Source organism: Crassostrea angulata, chromosome 1, assembly GCF_025612915.1.
Source record: "Crassostrea angulata isolate pt1a10 chromosome 1, ASM2561291v2, whole genome shotgun sequence".
Classification (NCBI taxonomy): domain Eukaryota; kingdom Metazoa; phylum Mollusca; class Bivalvia; order Ostreida; family Ostreidae; genus Magallana; species Magallana angulata.
In genome coordinates this window covers 9668435-9692824 of record NC_069111.1, presented here as the reverse complement: position 1 = coordinate 9692824, position 24390 = coordinate 9668435, and the positions used below count along the sequence as shown (strand labels likewise).

Here is a 24390-nt window from a genome sequence, read left to right as displayed (position 1 = left end):
TTAAAATTTTTCTAAAGAAATAGTACAAGATAGTGCCTTGATGGATACCAGTATATTAGAAATGGGTCTAGTGAAACTGAGAACTGAGATATCTATATTAATCAAAAATTTCTAACACATGAAAATTTTAGACAAAAAGTAGATGTGTAAAAAGTAGATGTGTAACTTTATGATGTGTGATTTCCGTTGCTTTCCAGTTTTGCACAAAGTTCATATCATCCACACTTTGACTATTTCGAAATATTTCCAGGCTGGGTTCTGTGCTAGTTCCATGGAATGTGCAGTTTTGTTAAACAGGGCGCAATCACGTCCTTGTGCGCTGTAAGAGTAGGCAACGCACTGTGCACTCTTCACGCACCTGTCCGTGCACGTGAACAAAGATGAAGACACGTGACTGCTTATTATCCAGCTTGTATCTGTTTGACGCTTAAACAGTCCTACAAGGTTGAATTCTGCTTGCTTGTACACCACATTCGTATCTATATATGAAAAAATTATATAAAAGTAATGCAACAAGCAAAGCTGCATCTAACCACTGCATGTCAACAATGCTGCCATCAAATAGGGATGCAGAAATCTACTGGTTAACAATTTTTTTCAAAAGGACAGTAATTCGGATTAGTAAAATAAATCTTAACCGGTATAATTACCGTTCAGGGTGCAGGTAAAAGTGGGCGTTTGCCATTGCTGATGGGCAAGACAGGGGACGTATTCCCGGTCATTTCCGGTAGAGAGCTGGTAAAACTGGTTACATCTGTACGTGGCATTTGTTCCTTCGGCATTTACTTCATATACCCCGTTGCTGAGAGGAGATGGTGTTAAAGGGCAATATGTATCTAAAATCAGAAAAAAACAAAATATAAGAAAAAAGTTATCGCTTTGGTTATTTCGCAATTAACAATGCATTAAGGGTGTGGGAATGTAAGTTTATCATAAGCCGACTCTGTGACGTACATGTACAGGCTGTTACAGTGTCATTCCATTGTCCCGTGTCGAGACAGGTGACCGTCTTGGCTGTTTTTCCGTCCGCCATGAACAGGCTACTGTTACATGTTACTGTGACGAGGGACCCATAGCTCGAGTTTTCTGAACTCACATCATACCAGGTCCCCGGCCCAGGCAGGGAGCTGCAGTTTACAACTGCAACGAAATTCTTTGTATTAAACTCTTGAGTTCGTGAAAGTTATGATATATTTCAGTTTTAAAGTGGATACAAAAAAACTCGAAAATGATGAGCACACACCTTTACATTTTCCGGAATCGTCCTCCCAATAGTAGATGCCTGCTGCTTCCCTACACGTCACTGATTTGGTTTTGGTGTTATCGCTCAGGACGAAGCCTACGTCACACTGATAGTGGAGCTGGGAGGAGACGGTGGGGTACTGGTCAGTGTGGGGTAGAGTGGATGACACCAGTGAAGCGTAGTCCTCGCTTCTTGGGTCACAATACGTGTCTTTAAACAACAGTTTTTACGAGGTTAATTTACTTCAGAGATTTAAAACTGACGGAACTAACGAAATGGACGAAAAAAAGTATTTGCGCAACATACACATGTACGTAAAATACTGTGGAATCATTAAATATATGTGGTGGCCAATTTTCGTGGATTGCTGAATTTTTTTTATGTTCATGGGGACGTAATTTCGTGTATTTTCTTATACCTAAAAAAGTAAATATGACTTTACAATCTAATGTATTTATTAGTGGAGGATGCTAATTCGTGGCTGAGAGGTACCCACGAATACCACGAAAATTGAGCCACTACGAAATCTAATGAATGAATTCACAGTGCATGTAGTCCATTATATCTTAATCAAACGTAGGTGGTGGGGGTAAGGGAGAGACAAAAATGATTTACCATAGGTCCTGTAAACTGGTAAGTACGGCTCGCTAACATTCGGGGAACAGAAAGATGTTTCTGATTTCCCATACACGTACAGAGAATTCCCACAAAAACAGTGCTGTGAAGGATCTGGAATGTAGACAAGTTTTTCTTCAAATCATGAATTTTTGAATGGCCATTAATTAAGATAATGAAAACAAAAGCCATCTTGGTTTCGATAAGAAGACATATCAAAACTTAATCGTTTGGTTTAAATGTAAGATTAGTTTGACAAAATAGCACACTGTAAAGAATGATGGCCATATTTTCAAGAGTATATAAACAAACCGTTTTAATATTTCTGATTATGGAGAAGACATATTCAATAAAACACACGATAGAAAATCATAGCAAATAATTTTTCTACAAACGTTTGAATGAATATAAACGTTCACAAAAGGTGATATAGAATAATTACCCTGAGTTTCATAATAAGAATAAAATTGATGAGATACTTGGCACGTGGCTTTACAGTCTTCATCAGAAAACACTGATGATTCCTCGACAAAAACTCCATCAGGATCCAGAAAGCACCCCAAAAATCTGTTGGAGTCTACATGATGAGGGAAAAAATGCTTAGAAAACATATAATGACCAAAGAAATAAATAGAAGACATAGTTACATGGTCATTTTCGCCCCGTGTAATTTTCGCCCTTCTACTCTTGCGAACAGTTTCGACTCGTCTTGAATTCGCCCAGACACAATATATTAAAAAGAATAATTTGAAACACTGAAATTCGCTCAGTCGAAAATTTGCTGGCTGCATGATACTAAGGGCGAAAGGGGCGAAAATAAAACGGGGGCGAGTATTTCCATGTATACAGAAGAAAACCTGAACAAAACTTAAAGCCCAGTTTAGTTTAAACTACTTTTCTATCCAAAAAGATGTTTATGAATTTTATATGTTCAACTGTTTATAAATATGGTAACGCATCACCGTACGATTGAAGTTGGCCAGTGGTTGTCCGTAGAGATTAACACGAAGGGAAACCTTTTGGTTGAACGATACTGGGTTCAGTGCAATTTCGCGTGATATGATTGGATATGTAAAGAACTGTGTGGCCCGACTGTACCGGTCAGTATTCCCCGTTATCTGCAAATAAATTGTATTGAGGTCACACTGTAAGCAGACAAAATTTTGCATCAGATCATGTATTTACAGAATACTTGTAGATATGAAATACATTATTGCATTCGTTTATGTATATAAAAATGAAAGTTAACGGCTTAGTCTACTTTGCCCCTTATTTTAGAAATGTAAAATATATGCAGAAAAAAAAATATTCAAACTCTATCTAACAAAAAACTGTCCGTGTAAAAATAAATTTATATTATAAATATATATATAAATTGTTACGATAAAATTAATCGTACTTAACTCATGATAGTAATTAAACACGTAAATATAAATAACGAAATGCAAAAACAAAGTAAGGAAGTAAAAATCTCTTTCAATTATTTTTGATAATATCTGCTTTTTTCGGTTGTATAACAGTACATGTAACATTCTCCCGAGCCATGTTAATAAACAGGAAACATATGGAAAAAATGGCTATATCTAATAAAAGAGAACTCTAATGAAGTTAATGATCTCTTGTTTGATTACTAAATCAGTCTACATAGATTTAATTGAAGTAGGTTTAATGTAATTCAGTGTGAGTCAGAAAGAATTCAAGAGTTCATGATGCTACAGAGCTGAATCGTATCGTAAATATATACTAACAATAGCATCGGAGTGGTACTATTTAAAATTCTATCCAAACTAAACAATGTAAGAATTGATTGGTGCTAGTATATTTTTAAACGCTAGCTTTTCGTACATTGACGGAGTTATTTATGATGACGTAGGTCTCTTCACCAGCATACTTGGATATGAGTTGATAGGCCTCGACCCACGAGTCAGACAGCACGTCCCCTACAACATTCAAAGAAACACAACTCACAATGATATAAAATGAAACAAAATATTGTCTTTAAAAATTGGTTAAAATGGAGACATGTTACATATATTTTATGAGCGTTTTAGCTGATAGATTTTAGTATTTTTTGCATCTTTTCAGATATTTTTTTTAAATTATAATTTTTACAAAACTAACGAACTGATTTATACTTTATTTCATATTTTTTTCAAAGAAGATCCCTAATTAGAAATAAAGGTATCTTTCAAAAACATACGAATTTTTTCGACAATGAACAAAAACAAATAGACCTACGAAATTTGGTGATTTTACGTAAGATTGTGAAGGATTTAATTAAAACCTTTGGTATGAATATAATACAGAGCCGACTACCTTGTGTCTGAATGGCCGTCAGAAGGTAATCCTCGGTGAAGGTAAAAGTGAGAGAAGGTGCGCCATCAGAACCGTCAGGTACCCAGGCGGTGTGGGCGCTCAAGTTGGTGAAGGCGACAATTCTGAAGAGGGTTCAATTAAAAAAAACAAACATTTTTTTTCTTGAAAATAAATCCTTGCAGCATAATACCGATTTATTTTTCGTTTATTATATTGTATTTGAACATTGTTTTAAGCTCGTTCAAATATTATAAAGGTGCAACTGAAGATTACTTTTCACAAGGTACATGTATCTTAGGTACCGTACTGTGTGCAACACTTGCAATGACAAGTCACATAAAGCAAATTATTATGATAAAAACAATGATGTAAAAAACGAATATTCTGTAAGGAATAGTACGGGAACATAACATGGTCAAAATCTCACCTGAACCCTTGGTTTGTAGAGTTAGGATCTAGCGACGATGGCGTCACAGAGTAGTCCGTAATAACGGATAACGAGGCTTCTACAATGACAGCAATGGCTTGGCAATGAAATCTCTCTCTCTCTCTCTCTCTCTCTCTCTCTCTCTCTCTCTCTCTCTCTCTCTCTCTCTCCGGCATCATAAATTTGCAAACATGCTCTATTATTTTTAAGAGGCATTTTTTTTTATTTTCTGATGTCATATTTATATTTTGTTGACACGCATCCGGTAAAATAAAAAGGTTTCTTTTTAAAATTTCTAAGTTTACCTCGGTCGAAACATGTAACCAGGTATTTGGTGTTGTGAGTATTTATGTAGTACTGGCCGGGGACGTGGATACCGTAGGAGTACAACTCGTCACACGAACCGGTCGTCTCGTTCCTGTACAGGTCTACAAACAAAGCAACATAATGTAGTTTGATCATCAACTGTGTTATGTATGAAGGGAACTATTTGTAGTTTAAAATGCATAAGCATGCGTGGTAAGATGACGATTCGTGAACAAAGATAAAGGTATCCCCTTTGAAAATATTTTGTATATATTAACAAGAGGCAAATTGGCCTTAACGGTCACCTGAGCAGCATATAACCCATACACAAACTTGTCACGGAGTCTTATATATGCATTTAATTAGTTTTCATTCTGGAGTAGAAAAATTATAAATCTGTAATGACCACCACCTCCCTGCCTGAAATCTTTCAAAAAGAACAATGACACCTATAAGTTTGGTGAAAAACTTAAAAATCTGGTCTACAAAACCATGAACTCAGTTTTCCTTTCAGGTGTTTGGAAGTAAAGAAAGTAATTTTTAAGCATTATATGCATGAACACCTATACATCCATTTTGGCCCTGCCCTAGAGTCAAAACCCATACTCCAGAGGACATGAAATTTTAAATTTAAGTAGAGGACTTCCTGGTAAACATAATTATGAAGTCAGTTTTTCATACAGATGTGTTAGAATAGAGAAGAAGATTTTTAAACAATATATGCATTGACACTATATTGCCCTTCCCGTCTTGAACCCCTGACCCAGGGGTCATGAATTTCACAATTTTGGTAGAGGAATTAGTGGTCATCATAACCATGTGTGGGAGTAAAGAAGAAGAGAAGATTTTTGTAAGATTTAATACATTTTTACTATACAGCCATCTTGGCCCAACCCTAGAGCCCGAACCCCTGACACAGGGGTCATGCATTTCACAATTTTGGTAGAGGGCTTCATGGACATTATAATCATGCATTTAGTTTTAAAAAATATTTATATGGGAGTAGAGAAGAAGATTTTCTAAGATTTAATACATTTAATTATATGGCCATATTGGGCCAACCCTAGAGCCTGAACCCCTGACACAGGGGCCATCAATTTCACACTTTTGGTAGATGGCTTCATGGACATCATAATCATGTATTTAGGTTTTAACAAATATATATGGGAGTAGATGAGAAGATTTTCTAGATTCAATACATTTTACTATATGGCCATACTGGCCCCACCCCAAAGCCAGAACACCTGACTCAGGGGCAATGAATTTCACAATTTTGGTAGAGGGCTTCATGGACATCATAACCATGCAACCAGTTTTTTCCTCACATGTGTGGGAGTAGAGAAGAAGATTTTTGAAAATTTGGATTTTTTGCAATTTTGGTCTCACCTGTGGTGCCTTGGGGGTGGTAGAGCCATGAATTTCACAATTTAGATTTCTCTTACCATAGAGATGCCTCACATCAAAAATGGTAACAATTGGACTTCTAGTTTTTAAGAAGAAGTTAAAAATGTAAAATTGTTAACGCACGACGGACGACGCACGACGACGGACGAAAAGGGAAAGCAATAGGTCAAATGCAAAGTTGCGATTTCAGCAGTACTAATTAAGCACATATCATATGCATTTTTTGTTGATTCGATCCATGAAAAATTAAAATGTCTGCAACGACCACGAATTAACGCACATCGTGATCCGAGCAGTGAATTTATCTTTTTCCGCATATATTGATACCCATGTATATTAAAAAAAAACACAGAAATTTCCTTGATACTTCCAATATTTTCTTAAAGATTTGATATTGAATTCGTAAATACAATGAATTAAAATATACCTAAATTGACCAAAACACCCCTGTTTCGGCTGTCATCTCCACACATCTGAGTTTCGTGTCCAGAACACGCCTTGCACTGTCCAAATTTATGATCATAGGACAGTTCACTGAAGCACTTACAGCCTCCCTCAAGAACAACGGTAAAATTGGCATCCTTGCCGAGACACAGTTGAATACAAATAGATGTCGTTAAAGGGGAGATATCAAGATGGTGGAACACCAAAGATCCATTTATGGTGCTAGTATCAATGCAACTGATGCTCCCTAAAACATTATAAAAATACAAAATACAAAACAAAATGCATATTTTTGAAAACTAAAATGATGAAGGAAATAGAATTAAAAATGTTCACCATTTTGAGGAGATTTACAAATTCCGAAATAATTCCCCTGGACTTCCTCCCACATCATCAACTCTAAATTCAACGTCATAAATCCATTTAAACTATTTGACATCATTAAAGGAGGCGATCGTACGAAAAATCCTTCACTTGACAGAAAATGATAATTGTTCAATCTGAAATAAAATAATATATCAAAGTGTTGAAAATATTCATCACGTAAATGTGTAGTAACGTCTGAGTCTGGAATGAGTTGTTAACTGCAGGTCAAATGGTCTAATTCTCTACTTTCTTTTTTTCGACGAGAGAATGTTTATGCCTTAATGGAATTCCACCTCGCGTGTGCTTTAGTTTAGATAAACGTTACTTTAATGTTTTGAATCCAGATTAGAGTTGACCAAATCTTACTGCAAAGAGTTCAGAACGTAATTTGTAATTCATTATGCAATATTTACACATTCCAGTGTCTTGTCTTTAACACTACAAATCGATTTTGTAATGTATGGAACAATACAATACATATCAGTTCATCAATGATTATTTTAATATTTAATCGTACAATTGCTTAAATATTATATAAATGCAAGTAATAAGGGATCATTCTTAGCATATTATGAGGTGATCAAATATAATTTCATACAGTCGGGCATGATCAAATCTATCATTAAACCCTTTGGGCATTACTAGATTCGACCACTTCCGACCTTATTTGATCACCTCATAATACCAAAAGAATGATTTATTGCTATGCGGCCCGATTTCATGGAGATCTATCTTTTAGCATACAAACCAATAAAGCGCAACCTACATTTGTGAAATCAAGTAACCAAGCAATCTAAACATTACATGTATAGGCGTATTATACCAAAATGATTGTATTGAAATCTCGATTTAAATTTATCAAATTTCAATACTAAGTATTGAAATGGGATAAAATACCTAATTTAATATTTCTCTTACAACCAATGTGCACACCTTTATTCGACTTATTATTCTTAAAATTTGAAAAAAATTCTACTTTTCAAAAGTGTGCAAATGGGTTTGGCCTTCAACAGTTACGTACCTATTTGACGTCCCAATAAACAAACTAACGTTTTGCTTAAAAGCTGGAACCATTTGTCTGAGTATTGAGATCAACTCATCATCATCGAAAGCCAGAAATGGAAGGCTATCATCTTTGAAGCATTCAGCAGCATGCAGATCCCCAGATGTCACTGCATCACCGAATTTGTAGCAGTTCTCTTTGTACCCCCAGAACATAAGGTCCGACCGGCAAATAGTGCTGTCTTGCAGTTCAAAAAGCAACAAAAAATCTTATACATGCACAGTCGGCCATGACAATTTAAAAATACATAATAGTAAGAAAAAGTATAATGTTACATGTACCTGCAAATCCACATTTTTGTTTAGAAAGACCGTTTTCATTTAGAATGTTGTACGTGGAATTAAAGTAAACTCCATTTGAGTAAAGATGGTCACAAGAGGAGGCGGGGTAGTCTAGGTCATAATCTAAAATAAATGAATATTTGGATGAACTAGAGATTAAGATGTCAAAATTTGAGCTTTGACAGTCTTAACATTATCTTGTCTATTTTTTGTGTACAGTTTAAGTTAGTTACATGCTGTTGTTGTCTTATTGTCGACAAATGAAATAATTACCTAGTTGATATACGTAAACGTAGTCCTTGCTAGAACAGCGCTGGATGTTGTTCCCTAGACAGAAGGTGTCTGCGGTACTGCTGAGCCTTTCACTGTCACCTGACGGGGCCTGCGTCAGTCCGGTGACGTCTGCTTGGCTCCCACACCAACAGGTGTCCCTACTCACCATGGCAACAGTGTGGTCCCCTCCAATACACACCTGTTTGCATTGTGTTAAGGTCATCAACCCAAAACCAGGAATCGCCGGCTCCATAGAAACAGGCGGCTGATAGACTCCAATGAAATCTACAAAACAAACGATCATACAGTATCAAAAGCTATATTGAACTTTGATATTTTTGTCACATTTTATTGTGAACAAATTGTACAGATTGTAGCCTGAAAGGAAAGCTCATCAACGATCTAATTCAAAGTTATTTGTAGATTCAAAAGTTAAGAAAACATATCCAATAACCATGTGTGTATAAATCAAAATACAAGTCATCAATAACATACCCTTTTCTGTTTCACACACTGCAGCTCTAGTCAATGATGAGTCAGAGGGACCAATATCCGTGTTGAGAAACTTTTGTTTGTGCAACAAAACGCTCTCTTGGGTTAAAGTTGTGCTGTATGGTATATAGTCAGACAAAGAGCCTGATGCCCAACCATGGCCTCCTAAAAGAACTGATTCCGAGTAGCCCACTAACACAGTGCTCTTGATCGAACGTTCAGAGCCTGAAATCAGTGAGTGACATGAAAGAGGCGAGATAAACACGAACAAGGATAAATAAATTTGTTTAGATCAAATCATGACCACGCCCCTTAAGAAATAAACAGTTTAAAAAGTTCACACCGATATATGAACTTGGCTGGTCACGTGATCAAATCCTGTGAAGCCCAAAGGGCTTCTCAGAAGATTTGACCACGAATCAACCAAGTTTTATATCCCGGTGAACTATTTAACATTGCTGTTTTATATTACTTATATTTACATTTGAAAAATTGTAAGAATTGCCGAGATTTTATGTTTACAATAATCCAACGGACTGGGTTCATATAACGAAACATATTTGCAAATGTAAATATCAAATGAATTTTAATTGTCGTAAGTCACGGACTCATAAAGAATTAAAAAATTTAATTGCTAAAAATCATTTTTGCTAGACTTGTGGTGTAAATAAGGATCTTTGTTTTTAATTGTATTTTCCTGCATCCCAATACTTTTGAAACGCCTTACGCACCCATGATGAGTTTTGAGATGAACTGGTGTTGATCTGGGGTGTTGAGGGTTAGTAGCCTCGCTCCATTTTGTCCACATGACGACCTCCAATCTTGAACAGTTTGCTCGTTAAGTGATGTTAATACGCTGTAGCATGTTCCATTTAAGGCGTGCCAACCCTGTCCACACGCAGTGGAATTGTCTGAAAAAAGAAACAACCACTGGTCATTTCTACCAAACGCTGATGTAGAGCGACCAATTGGGGTAGAAATGTGCGTTCGAAGTTTATCATCAACGTGTGGAAACAAAATGTGTGTGTGTGTGTGTGTGTGTGTGTGTGTGTGTGTGTGTGTGTGTGATAAACAACTTACCGTAGAATTGGCAGTATTGTGCGCCTTTCATCAGTCTGTATACCCCATGTTCCCGGATCCCAAAGTCAAACAAGTCCTCACACGAGGAGTACTCAGGATATTCGTCTAAAATAAATCCAGATTTTACATTTATATATCATGTATTGTCAATAAAGGTATGGTATTATATAATATAATACAAGTGTAGATACTTTTTCATTCAACAGATAATAATCTGGCTGCCTGTATCATTGTGAATGCTCTCGATTATTGCACACTTCAAAGTTTATGAAACCTTGTAAAAGTCTTGATATTCATTTGATGTTTCGTGGGGGTGTAATACAATCTGATTAAAATCAGATCCTCTGATCCGCTCACTTAGATCGCTACACTAGGCGATCTAAGTGAGCGGATCAAAGGATCTAATTTTAATCAGATTGGGGTGTAATATGAAATTACGTGAAATCGCGTGTACGTATTTCTTATGAAAAACGTTTTTTCAGATTTCAAGTTCAGTGGGACTATAAGAAATCAATGAAACTTTTTTGCATTCCATATTGCTAGCAAGGCTAAAAGAGGTTTTTTTTTTTACTGTTAGTTAGTAAGACACCATCTAATAGATTTATTTCCGCAAAAGAAGTAAAAACTTGCATACTAAATACTAAAGTACTCAGCTACTTAAACTATTTTGACAAGATTTCTTAAGAAATATGTATTTAACATGAAAATGATTCCTGGATTATTTAAAGAAAAAAAATTAGTTACAAAATAAAACTCTCATTTGTTGTGTCTTTAAATAATCATTAATGAATTGTTTTTTTTTTAAATTACTTTCACTGGCGCCTACCTTTTAGTATATAATATCGGACAAAGTTTGACATTTTCTATATTCATAAAATAAAAATTCATGAAGAATTTTACCCTTGAAGTATATTATGCAATAAAAACCCCATAAAAATAATTTTGTAATTTTTTTTATCAAGTTTTGTTTCACTTTTCTTCTTAAATGCTTTTTACCTATCTTATAAGCAGAAACAACCGTTGTAGAATATCCACAAAGCTGCAACGCTGAGTTAGAGCACAATGCCGTTCCATCGGTAATTGTAGTATTCACCGGAGGGAGGAAATCACACCGGCATTGCGTAGGAGAGAGAAAGGCGTAAGTTTTGTTCTTTGCACGGCAGATTTCCACACACAGCTGGACAGTCATATCCATAGATTCTAAGACCACTGGTACTGTGGGATCGGTCAGAAAGTTCCCAAGGTACTCTGTCATACCAAGAATCATACTGTATCATATATCAAAAATCACATTGTATCATATATCAAGAATCATATTGTATCATATATCAAGAATCATATTGTACATAGGTTACATGCGGTGATTAGAGTGATTGGAGGGGAATGTTGGAGGGGGGGGTGGACCACCTTGTAAACTTGAAATTTATGAAATTAGATTTACACGTAGTCGGTCATATCAAGAATCATACTGTATATAAGGGGGTTGGGGTGGTTGGACCACCTTGTAAACTTGAAATTTACGAAATTAGATTTACACGTAGTCTGTCTTATCAAGAATCATACTGTATATAGGGGGTTGGGTTTGGACCACCTTGCAGCAAAATTCAAATTTATGAAATTACATTTACACAATAAACTCTTTCCGAAAATAATCATCGGCAGCCCTAACAAATGCAATTATATCCCCCCCGGAAAAATTTTCTCGAACCGCGCATGGGTTGGAATTTTAATGTTCCAAATGATTTATATATGCATGTAAATTCGTGTTATTATTAACATCAATTTTCTAATGACGTTACTGAAACGCTCTTCAAAATTCCAGACCCAAACAGTAGATTCATTGATACAAGTACTAGTACCTGCTGACTGCTCACAGATGAAATTCATTTTAGACGATTTATGGCGTCGAAGTTCGTTCACCGTGTCAATGTATACGTATTGCTCATCGATCGGCACACTAATGGTCACGTTGCCAATAGGTTTTCCAGTGGAGCTACAGTAAAATGGAGAATGTTTCGATGTTGCCCAAAACCCTTGAGTGAAAAAGAAGCAAATATACATAAAGTCAGTCATACTGTGTCCCAGTATCAGTTGATCAGTGAAATCATAACTGACAGAGTACACAGGCAGACATACAAATGTTGTCAATTTTGAGACAACGTTGCTCAATTTATTTGTCACGCGTCTGGTATTTTTCCAGTGGAGCAGTTTTTAAGAAAACAAATCAACATTTGCTGTAATTTTGTTCTTAATTCTAGGTAATAAAATAACCATATACAGCCTGCATGGTCTCTCCACTCACTTTTTTTTTAAAAACATTTCTTAATATATAAAAGTTCTGAAAGTACTGACGAGAGTCATTGTTTTTTTCAGTGTCGGGGGAACCAGCTAATTGAAGTCTGCAATAGGAATATAAACGACTACAAAAAGCTATATGAATAGTTCATACTATGTCAATGAATACCTTTTAGGAAATCATAAAGAGGTTTCCTTGAAAACAATGCTTCGAAATAAAATTGATCGTATTTATCGATTATTTTTAAGTACTATAATTTGATTGCGGTTATGGTGTAATTAGGTCCAAACACTGTTTTACTTCCGGTTTGAAAGAGTAACTGCATAGAAAAGTTGATTAAACCAATTCTCAACAAATTAATACGAGTAAGTTGGCATGATTTCTCAGAATAAATTGTTGTCAAACTTCAATTCAGAACTCCTATTTAATGTTTGAAAATTATAAAAAAAAAAAAAACCAAACAAACAAGAGGCCCATGGGGCCACATCGCTCACCTGAGCAACAATGGCTTTATATGGGTGTTCAAAGGATATTGTGCCATATGGCCCCACGGTAGAAAAAAAAAGATTAACATAAAATAAACTGTTACACTTATTTTCCTACACTTAATCTTTGACATTGTAATCCTATGAAATACCATTTTACCAAAAATAAGATCCTATGCAAGAAATAAAACTAAATCTTTGGTAGAGGTACACTCTTAATTTCCAATTTCCTTTACATTTATTTTAGTTCTGCCCCCTCACTTTATAAAACGATCAAATTATTATGAGAATATGCATATAGGCACATATTCATCTTCAACTACATTGTACTAGCTAGTTATTGTATTTCATTAAAAAAAAATTTCCTATATGTGAAAGAGGAAAATTTTACCTTAAAGCAATCAAATTAAAAACATTCAAAAATTTAATTGGTCTTCCTCATTATAAACGATTGTTGTTTACCAGGCGTGAACTCGTGCTATGTTTTATAACCTTACTCACTTGATCGATGAATACACTCGAATGAAAAATGTTGTCATGTGATATGTTAAAGAGCAATTAAATATATAATCAATGCATAGGCGTCGGAGCTGGGTGAAAGGGGATGGGAGTCTCCCCCCCCCCTCACTTTTTTTTGCAAAGCTAGACATAGCCGTACTCAAAATCTTTTTTTTTTGCTTGTCAAGATTTCTGATAAGGTCTACCCCCCCCCCCCCCTCTCAATGAGCCTCAGACTGCAATGCATTGACAGGCATATCGCTCTATTTTACTAAGGCCCACCCTTTATTTAAAATCAACGTTAACAAATGGCTACAAATCAAGATGATTTTCCGCTGTAATTTTTTCTTAAGAATAGTGATTATACATTTATCCCCGTAACAGTAATGTTTTTAACTGTTTTAAAGAGGTCGTTTTTATTCAATTGTGTCTGAAAACCAACAAAGGTGGTGTAGATTCATCGTATAAGGAGGGGGCCCCAATAAGTTGTTACTGCATATCATCCTTTTAAATTTTTCTGTACAAGTATTTAACGTTTAGTGAGACATTTCTAATGTTAAATCAAAATTTCAACGTCAATTGTAGAATTATAAGCAAGATACAGAACTCACAATTCTGCTTGGTTTGAGTCAATTTTTTCTTCACAAGAGTTAATTAAGATTTTTAAACTTGGTATTTCCTATTCAGAATGAACAAAAGCATGGCTTCAGTTCTGTGAGCAAAGCTCTGTATCTTGCTTATAATTCGAAACTTGACACACCTGAATATGGTTAGTAAAGAGAAAATTGTAAACAATTAACACAGAAGAAACATGCCCTAAAACAAAGAAAGAGTATAATTTATTTTTCATAATATATATATACTGTGGTTTCTTTAATATTCAAGGGTATCAATTTAAGTGGAAGAAGTAAAAATCACAGTTTCATGGATACGTAAATTCGTGGCGAATGACCCTATCTGTACAAAATGTTAATAGAAATTGCACTTTGATGAACATTTAATTTCGTTGATCAACTAAACAACGAAATCCACGAAAATTGGTATTCAACGAATATTGATAAACCACAGTACCTATATATTTCTAGCAGCAAAAACAATCTCCGTTTAGACTGAAAATGCAGAGCATCTTAACAAATAATCAACCATAACGTAGAGATCGTACCGAATTACCAGTAGAATGTATAGTATTTATAATATAATATGACAGTATGTTGTAAGTATATCAGATTTTGCTTATCAGTTAAACAATTAACTGTCTGATTTACCGAAGTCTATATTTGATTCGATACGTAAAAATTCCAAAATACAAGCGATATTTTCCCTCAAGTTAAAAAAGCATAAACGAAATTCAAAACAACGTAAAACCACGGTCACGAGTCAAAAATGTCAACGCATTGAAAGATTTAACCTCAATTCACTTCACGAAATCGGCACAAATATATTTAGCATGTTTCAAGTATCCCTTTGCACGTAAACTGTTGCACAACAAGCAAATTCATCTTTGTCAGTTTGACCCGTTTGTCATGCGTCAACATTCAAACATGGCTGCCTTATACAATGAACTTTCGTTTTCGATGTAGAATACCGAACCCGAAGTTATAAACTAATTGACAGCGATTATCTCTTTATTTTTATTTTCGTAAATTACTAAAATTTGAAACAGAATTCGCCGATGATTTATGCAATTTATATTTTTCCTTACCGTCAGGATTATTTTTGCAAAATTACGTTGAATTTGACTCAATAGTTCTTGAGAAGAAGATTTTTTAAAATGCACCCCCCTTTTTCTACAGTTTCGAGGTTTTCTACGCTTTGAAAAAAGATCGGCCTTTCATTTCTGCAATTTATATTCGTCTTCCCACAAGGCTGCTTTGTGCCAAATTTGGTTTAAATTATCCAAGCGGTTTTAGAGAAAAAGTTCAAAATGTAAAAAAGTTAACAGACGGACAGACAGACGGACGACGGACAAAATGTGATCAGAATAGCTCACTTGAGCTTTCAGCTCAGGTGAGCTAAAAATATGAAACTTATGATAATACTAGTACTCTTCTATGTTAGTCCGAATCTTTGAAATTTTAACTGTGTTGCCTCATCGTTGCGCAATCAGCGTTGAAAAAGCGATCATTTGAACTGTCGATCATTGTCGATACCAACAATGAACATTAAGGGGGATCAATGGTAATGTCTGTTTTTAGGCTGTATTGATCCCCAATGGAAGAAGTAAAATACATTAATAGATTGTTTTGCTAAATAAGAGTTTATACATAAACAAATCATATCCCAAAAATTTTATATAGATCTGATAGTAAGCTCTTTTACCATCTAGTCTCATTAATTCACAGTTGAATACCCTTTGCGTGTCTCTGGCCATTCATTTTGTAACACAACATATTACACAAATATATTACACAAAATGCTGATAAAAGTTGATTAAAAAGGGAAAAGATTGTGTCATTTATGCTGTCTTAATTTTCATACCAACAATCCAGTAGCTATTGCCAGTTAAAGATGGAAAAGATCCAACGTTATCGAATAAAGCTAACAAATATTCCAGTTCCTCGGGTTCGTCAAACGTTACCAAGTGGGCACTGTGTAGACCACAGTATTTTGACGCTGCCTGGGGAGTTTTCTTTGTAAAGGCAAACTTGTAGCACGAAGAATGGCCTGGCCGCTTCACCCAGGAAAACGGACATTCTGTTTGGTTTAAAACAAAAAATTGTCATTACAATCATACCTTTACATGAAAATGTAGTTTCATTTGAATGCATGTTTTGCTAAATTTTCCAACATTATCTAAAAAAAAAACCCCTCGAAAATAGATGAAAAGGTAAAAATGTTTCAATTGAAGTATCAATGGAACATTTTTTGATTTTAGTCAAGGAGAATGCTTTGACTAATAGTTATACAAGTTGCTTCTGACAATAGGTATACAAAGAGGGCTCGATGGTTGTGGCCATTTTTTAGACTGTATTTATCTCCTTTAGAAAGAGAGTTCTATATAACAATGCTGGAGACTACCCAAATTCAAATGGTGAAATATATTGATTTTATCTTTACTTAATAATAGTTTACATGCAGCCAAACAAATCATATGTCAATTTTTTAGGCAGATATGATTGCTAATTAGTTGACCATCTAGTCTCCTTAAAGTGGATCTTGCCTGTCGGGGGACAGTACGTTGGTGTAGATGAGCCGGATAGCATAACCGTGATGCCTCCGAGTCCTTGGTTTTCCAAGTCTTTGCAGCTAGAAGCTCTTGTAAGACTGACATCTGAGGACAAAAATTTAATATTAGCTCAGATATATAAAAGTGTGAATTTTGATTGCGATATTGTGGCTAGTGCATGGCAAGCTTACTTCTTTTGTAGCTGTAGGCATCGCTGCCGCCACAGATTTGATGGGGGTTTCCTGGACACTTTCTATTGCAGGCAGACTCTGGTAGATAATTTACCAGAGAATCCATACTCGTGTTAGTACAAATGCAGTTTTTATTCTTGAGTAAGACATTCACAGATAGATTTCCGTCGCAGACCTGAATACACATTTGCCTGTTCATCTGATCGTGTGTGTATTCCATTGTTACCACGTCCGGGAAATTTTGAAACTCCACACATCTAAACATTTCTGTGAGCGGAAAAGATAATTTTTCAATTTTTATACACATGTACTAGTACTAGCAAATAATCACCAAACTATTTTTAAAAGAAATTCATTGCATTGAATTGTAGGATATTTCTTACCCTGGTCTTTTTCACATATAAAAGGGGCTTTATCAGTGCAAAGCCCGTCAATCCATGTGTCCCCATACAAATAGAGGCAATCGTTGTAATCGAAAGCAGGGTAGTCTTGCCTGTAGTATGACCCCGCCCGCAGATTACCATCCAACCAAACATATGACGACGAACGCTGAGGATCCGAGGCACCAAACCGCCAAATTGACGAAGAGAATTCGGGCTCGAAATCTGTAAAATGCAACAAGTTATTGATAAGTTAACGCCTAAGCAATCAAATTCCATGAAATAAAGAGGATCTGTATATAATAACTGTATAAAAAATATTAATATGAATTTAATGTATACTATTTGAGAAACAAGTTTTATTTGCATAGTACCAATATATGCATTTTTATCGTTCCGTTTATTTAGTGGTAACAGGTAAATATATAATATATTAGTTTTACTGCCACATGTTTTCTTTAATACATTCTTCTGTTCTACTGGTACATGTATATTTGTGTACGTATAGTTCTATTATCTGATTACATGCACATTAACCGCCAAGTTGATTAAACCATTGTGCCACATACATGTATTACCTACCTTTGATGAATTCGCTGGCGAATGAAATAACATCCTCATTATTTAGGGAAGCCAGAGATGCATTTATGGACATGCAATGATCAAGAGAACCGGAGAAACTCAATTCTGTCCGTTCAAACCAGTAACAACTTCCGGCAAACCCTACCCAGCCCTCCTCGCAAATGGTGCCGTCTGAAATAATGGAAACCATCTTAATACGTAATCTACTGCAATTACGATGGTAGATTAAAACAAATGTATATGACAAATTACATGTATCAAGCATTTTACAAACATAATCTGTTCTAGTTTTTAGACGGGTCACGTGACCCCGTCTATTGGTTTACTGTCAGCCGAAGTCTCAAACCGGAAGGCACGCGTAGAACACATGAATTGAGTCTACGCGTAAGAAAATAGTGCAGAAAGTTTTCATGTATTTCAGTAAATATGTATTATAAAAACACGCATTTTGTTAAGTCCTCTGTGTATAAACAAAATTCTATTTAGAAATTAAACGAATAGTTTTATTGATCAAAATATTCTTGCTCTGGTTCAAATGTGGAATGAGTTATGTAACTGAATGCACAGCGCCGTTCACGATTCAGTTGGTGTACAAGGTCATTAATCAATAGAAGAGGTTGATGGTGGAATCGAAATTAAAGTTCCCAAACGCAATGTGCCATTTTTGGAAAGTTGTGAATTCTATTTTGACAATTTTTCACCTTAATACTACCAAACTTCATGCGCAAGCCGAAGTTAAAATCGGGACGGGTTATACACAGATGTTTTACAAATTAAATAGGTGTTTCATTGGCTTCCAGTCTACTTGCGGTATGACTGCTGCTCGTCTCTAAAGGAATTTTGTACAAAGAAAATAAAAACAAGTCTGAATTTGCCTTCTCGTTCGTTGGCTCTTTAGTTGATTAAACTGAATTTAAATTTTAAACAATGCATTGCAAACAAAATCTATCATAGATTATACATTTTGGAAGACTTAAACATCATATAATATATACAATCTTATCGATTGAAGAACCAAGTTAAATGTTATGTTCATGTTTTCCGGCTTAGTTGGAATCAGGCTTAGGGTGAATTACATTGTAAAATAATGCATTACATTACCATTACTTCATGAATTAGGGCATTAAATTACCATTACCATTACTAAATTTTCTTGAAGTAATGCATTACATTACCATTACATGAGTAAAGTAATGCATTACCATTACTTTGTGAAAAGTCAATAAGTTTTAAAAAAGTAATTTAAAAACTAAATAAAGAGTTTTTGTAAATATTTCATAAATAAAACATGCTTAAAATATTTACATGTTCATGATCTCTATCAGGTTCAAATTTAATGACTTATACAAGATTGCTGTTGCACTTGTAGTTCTCAAAGTAAGGTTGGTCCCGTAACATTTACACGCTAATGGCGGAGTTGATAATCTCTGTTATTTATGTCTCTGATTTTCGGAGTATGATTTTTAATGAAAGGAACGGTTGTATCGTAATTCGTGTAGGTGATGCACGAGTTTACACAAAAAAGTAGTAAGTGGCGAACGGATTTATTTTTATCTATTAATTTTGCATGAATCGCAAATAAAGAAAATCGTGTCAGATAAGTCGGTCTTAAAAATCAAAATGGCGACCGTGACAAATCTTTTTTTTTGTCAAAGTTCTTGGAATCTTATTGTAAAAAAAATATTTCTAACGCCAGGTGCCTGTGTTTATTATCGGTATACAAATGTTCACTTTATTTGTTAATTCAGCAGTTTTTAGAGTTTTCGGGGTTTTTAAAAACTTTTATTACGGATACCGTCCGACTTGTGGATTTCCCTTGGATCACAAAATTGAATAAATCTAATGATTAATATTATCTACTTTGATATAGTTGTTTGATTTTCCCGGTTGGTAGTAATTTTTAAAAAATTTTCCTTGGGGTCTTATTTTACATAATATACCGTTGTGTCAATTTTCTACAATTATGAAGGCCGGGATTGAGTAAAATTTAGACGAAGTATCAGACAATTGCAAAAAAACCGAATTAACTACATTGTAACAACTAATTCAAACTCATAAATTTTGGAAGCATATTCGAGGAAATCCAGGACAATTACAAATTCAAACTTTCAAGACCCCGTCTTTCAGTACTCTCAGTACTTTGATTTTTCAAAGTAGTCATTGCTAATACATTGTCATGTGCAATGGAAACTTACCTGCAAAGCTGCAGTACTCTGGGTTTTCTTTACTTTTCAGGAGGTACCAACCATTGGTACGGACTAGCTTCGTATAGAGGTCGCTGCAACTGTCCTCGCGCCGTGAATACTTTGCTATGGAGAAGTAAAATAAACAAACTTTACATTTCTTTCTTAGACATCAAACGAAATAAACAGTTATCAATGCATTGAAGAATGTCCTTTGTTCCTCACGACAGCTATCATGATTGTACCTAGGTTATACATCGTTATGTTCTTGGCAGACTGGGCGCTTGATTCTGCCCCTGATGATTCGTTGTGGGTTGTATTGGTACACATGCACTCTGTCCCCCCTGGCATGTCTAATAGGACAGCATAAAAGGCTTGTTCAGCCTGACATAGCTGCTGACAAGAGAATTCCCGGTCCCCATACACATTGAGGGTCAGAGAGGAAGCGAAGGATCCCGCACTCGGTAAAGCAGTCACAGAGTCTCCTAAAAGATCAAAAATTGTTTTTGACATGATTTTTAAAACATTAATCTTTTTATGTCAACACAAATACACGAAAGGTTTAATTACAAATTTTTATGGTAAATTATAGATTCTCTTTTTTTCAAATTGTCAATCAAGCTATTCTTATCAAGAAGAGCTTTGCTACAGTAAGCACAACGCACTTTGAAAAATTATGCACTTTGAAATGTTTTTCAATAGCCTCTCAATGTTCGAAATGCTTTATTTTTATACAACTTTTTTCCCCTAAAAGTCGGTGCTTTCACGATCTTATATTTACATTCAGTCTATATTTCCCCTTATGTTTGCATTAGAAATCTGCGACGTTCAATTTTCTATGAATACATGTTGTTAATTCATGCGACATGAGCACAAATATAAGCGTCATCACATGTTTATATATACGTGAGCATATTTATTTTTGATTAGATTCATTTACATTAAATGAAACGTTCCGTCTTACATAACCAATTTGATATGTACTTTTAAAAAATAATCTTTAAATTATATCAACTCCTTAATAAAAAGATTTTTTTCTACAAAGTTCCTGGTACTATATTTTTTGTCGCGGAAGCGAACTAAATAACATGTTAATGTGGCTGTTCCATGTATGTTTCATAATTTTGACTAAGCATATTTAATTAAATTATCATACCGTGCTTACGCGCGGTATTAAATTTGTCTGCACCGCTTGGTGTGTTATAGGACCGACCGACATCCAAAAATAAGCATTAAATGCCTAAATAAGTTATTCGTTATTCGCGTAAAACGGTTCAAATATTCGGAGTTTCGCTGCACATTTGACTTAATGGCAAGACAAGAAAATTAGCCTTATTTTTTAATTATCAACAACAATAATGGCAATATGTTGTTAACCTGACTGTGCGTCCCTTTGTTTTATTTGAAGGAAACCGTTTTTAAGAGTTTGTGGTAAATGATTTATCAAATTTTATGCTGCAATGATGACAAATCATTTTCAATCCAAGACATTTTACTGCATACTTTTGAGTTCTAGTTTGAGTACATGTACGTATTTAGTCATGTTTAACTTTTACGCAGGATTGTATTGGGGCGAGACTCAAAAGTAACTGTATTTGTCTTTCATGAATATTTTTGCTGTAAAATTGCAGTTTTAAACATTTCATGCTACAGAAACAAAAAGTTAAATAGGATTAATCTAAAAAGGGAAAGAAATTTTTGCAGCTTCCAGTTTAAAACATTGATTTGAGTCAGTTGTACCCTGTATCCGTTTTGTTATCCACTAATTTTGTTATTGTACAGCCCTTGATTTTGGACTTATCGAAGAGTTTACTGTGGAATCATTTTTATTTGTGTGGATCAATGTTCGTGGGTAGCAAAAGTTTTCCTGGTTCATGGGGACGAAATTTTGTTGATAGCATGTTCGGGATAATTTTGATTAATATGAAACAGATGTTTGTATATACGTTCGTGGGGATGTAAATTCGTGGGCAAGGGTTACCCACTAAAGCCCATAACGAACAATGTTGATTTCACAATATCAGACTAAATGACACTAACTTGTAGTGAAGACCGAAACAAGGTCATTAGGTCCCCCGCAGTAGTAAGGTTTCCATTCTTGTTTATCAGTACACGCAACACTGCAGTCTGTCGTATTCACCTGCCCTGGTCCAATGAGAGCGTCCCCACAGAAACACTTGTCTCCCGACAGACCTAAAAAATACTCAATTATCAAATCAGTTTTACGGGTTAGGAATGTGGATGTATTTCAAATTGTGTCATAGAATACATGTATTTCGAATTTTACTATGACTACTCACCGAAGAATCTAGTATTATCTTTCAAGCATTTTGATTTGCAATTTGCTGTTGCATTCAAAGAAGAAGATGCTGCGAAATTTCCTGCTGAATAACAGCCCATGTAATTTTCGTCAGCTGCACAAGACACGTAGCGGCGTAAAATACAAAAAAAATGTGCAATATTTTTCTTAGTTAGAGGCAGGTAAATCAATTCATCTAATGACAATGTTTACGAAGCCTGAATGCATAAAATTATAGAACTGAAGGACACAAATAGACAATTTCTTCACATGATAATTAATTATATTGATCTGACTCTGTTTACCCCAGTAAAATATAACCTCTCAAAAAACAAATTACCGATGATTATGCAAAAAAGGAAAATCAAAAATTGGAATCTGAGATATATAGAATGGTATAAATGTAACCTAACGTGTGTTAAGAAGACTGAATCACTAATCAATTTATCGATAGATTTATAAAAATTCAAATTCCTCCGATATTACAAAGAAAAAAACCTACAGCAAGGTTAAGCAGTCTGAATGATCATCAACCAACCATCAGATATACCCAATTTTTTTTTAGGTGTTATTCCTTTTGCAATAAACTATAAGGTAAAGAAAAATTCCGTACATTTTGTCTTTTGCATTTTTTGGTGGTTTCCTTTATTTTCATATATAGCTCTTTTTTTTTTTAAAAAGAGACAAATATAGTTTAAAAATGGCCACGACCACAGAGCCGTCTTAAATTTTGTACATAGTAGGTTTTGATGCTTACAATAACAGCTGATCTCTCCGGTATATGATGTTTCGGTCAGCGTCCAGAGCCCTGTCTCCCTGCATTCGTACGTCCCCCAATATTTGCCGTTCTTCTTGTACCCCTCCCTGCAAACAAACTCTATCCTGTCTCCATACATCGTGCCAGCCCCGGGCAAAAAGTCAGTCTGAACGTCTGATGTGATCACAGGTGTTCCGCAATCTAAAGCTTTTAGGAGTAAATAATTGAAACTTTTAATAATTGGTCAACAAATTGAACATTAGATCTGTCTTAAACTTTAACGTTTGGTAGTTTTAGCCATTAAATAGGATAAGTAAAGAAAATCCGAATAATGTAACTTTAAAATTTGATCATTTACTTATATCTTTAATAAGAGCTCTCCTTCTTTATGAGATTAAAATAGTCTTGAAATGGCCACGATCATCGAGTCCTCTTAAAGTGTCAATAACAATATTAGAAAACAACATATTCTTATGTAATTCTAGCTATAACAATTATCCCTGAAATCACAATTTATCAAACAATTTTTGAGAAGATAAAAACAGCAATTTCAAATATTTTATTCACATCGAGAACTTTTCAGATGGCTGATGTCTATATGAATACAAGTTGAGGTTGACTAGCGTATCGAAAACTTACGCAGACATGTGGGTTCTGTCCCATTCCAAAACCCATCGTCTGTACAGTTCAACTGATAGCTCCCAGCAGCTAGGTAATGACCCGGATTACACATATAAACGACGCTGTCATCCGACTTGTTTAGCACATAGGAATTGAATGTCATTGTTTCGTTGCACGGTACTGAAATTAAATGAAATAATTGTAATCGTTTGAACTTAATTTGATCGTTTGTATTTTAACACACTGATATCCTCAATAATATAATTATTAATTCTGCTTAAACATTACGTTTTTAGACGTGCTTTCAGGTTTAGATTGTGGTAGATGTGTAATTATTGAAATCAAAAGGTTACGAAGGCCGAGCCCCAATTTGAAACAGCTTATGTCTTGTGTATATGAAATACTTGGATGGCCGTGTACTGTGAAACGAAACGGCAACAAAATGCAAAAATCATTTTGAATTTTTGTCAAAACTTTGATATGCCTTTGAAAATATTTGCATTTCCATTGTTCTTTCCCACTGTAAGTCCATACGGAGGAGCTGCAATTATTTCTCTATAATCGCAATTGCTCTGTCAGTATACTATGACGTCATAAAGGTGTAACGTTATATATACTTTTC

General features: G+C 34.9%; 1 protein-coding gene across 1 annotated transcript; it reads right to left on the bottom strand.

The window, feature by feature from the left end:
* Positions 1-77: 77 nt before the first annotated feature.
* Positions 78-23348, bottom strand: LOC128177231 (uncharacterized). The gene is made up of 31 exons (XM_052843863.1): positions 23148-23348; positions 22392-22505; positions 22132-22284; positions 20337-20576; positions 20104-20217; positions 17909-18079; positions 17330-17551; positions 16947-17213; positions 16750-16860; positions 16068-16283; positions 12170-12343; positions 11307-11558; positions 10311-10415; positions 9962-10141; positions 9234-9455; positions 8739-9023; positions 8466-8588; positions 8143-8365; positions 7092-7255; positions 6739-7002; positions 4907-5029; positions 4602-4680; positions 4175-4296; positions 3704-3798; positions 2826-2976; positions 2301-2435; positions 1859-1972; positions 1244-1453; positions 955-1140; positions 651-836; positions 78-479 (listed from the first exon to the last, which is right to left on the bottom strand). The coding sequence occupies exons 1-31, from the start codon at positions 23284-23286 to the stop codon at positions 211-213; spliced, it is 5409 nt and encodes a 1802-aa protein (XP_052699823.1). The 5' UTR covers positions 23287-23348; the 3' UTR covers positions 78-210.
* Positions 23349-24390: the final 1042 nt, after the last annotated feature.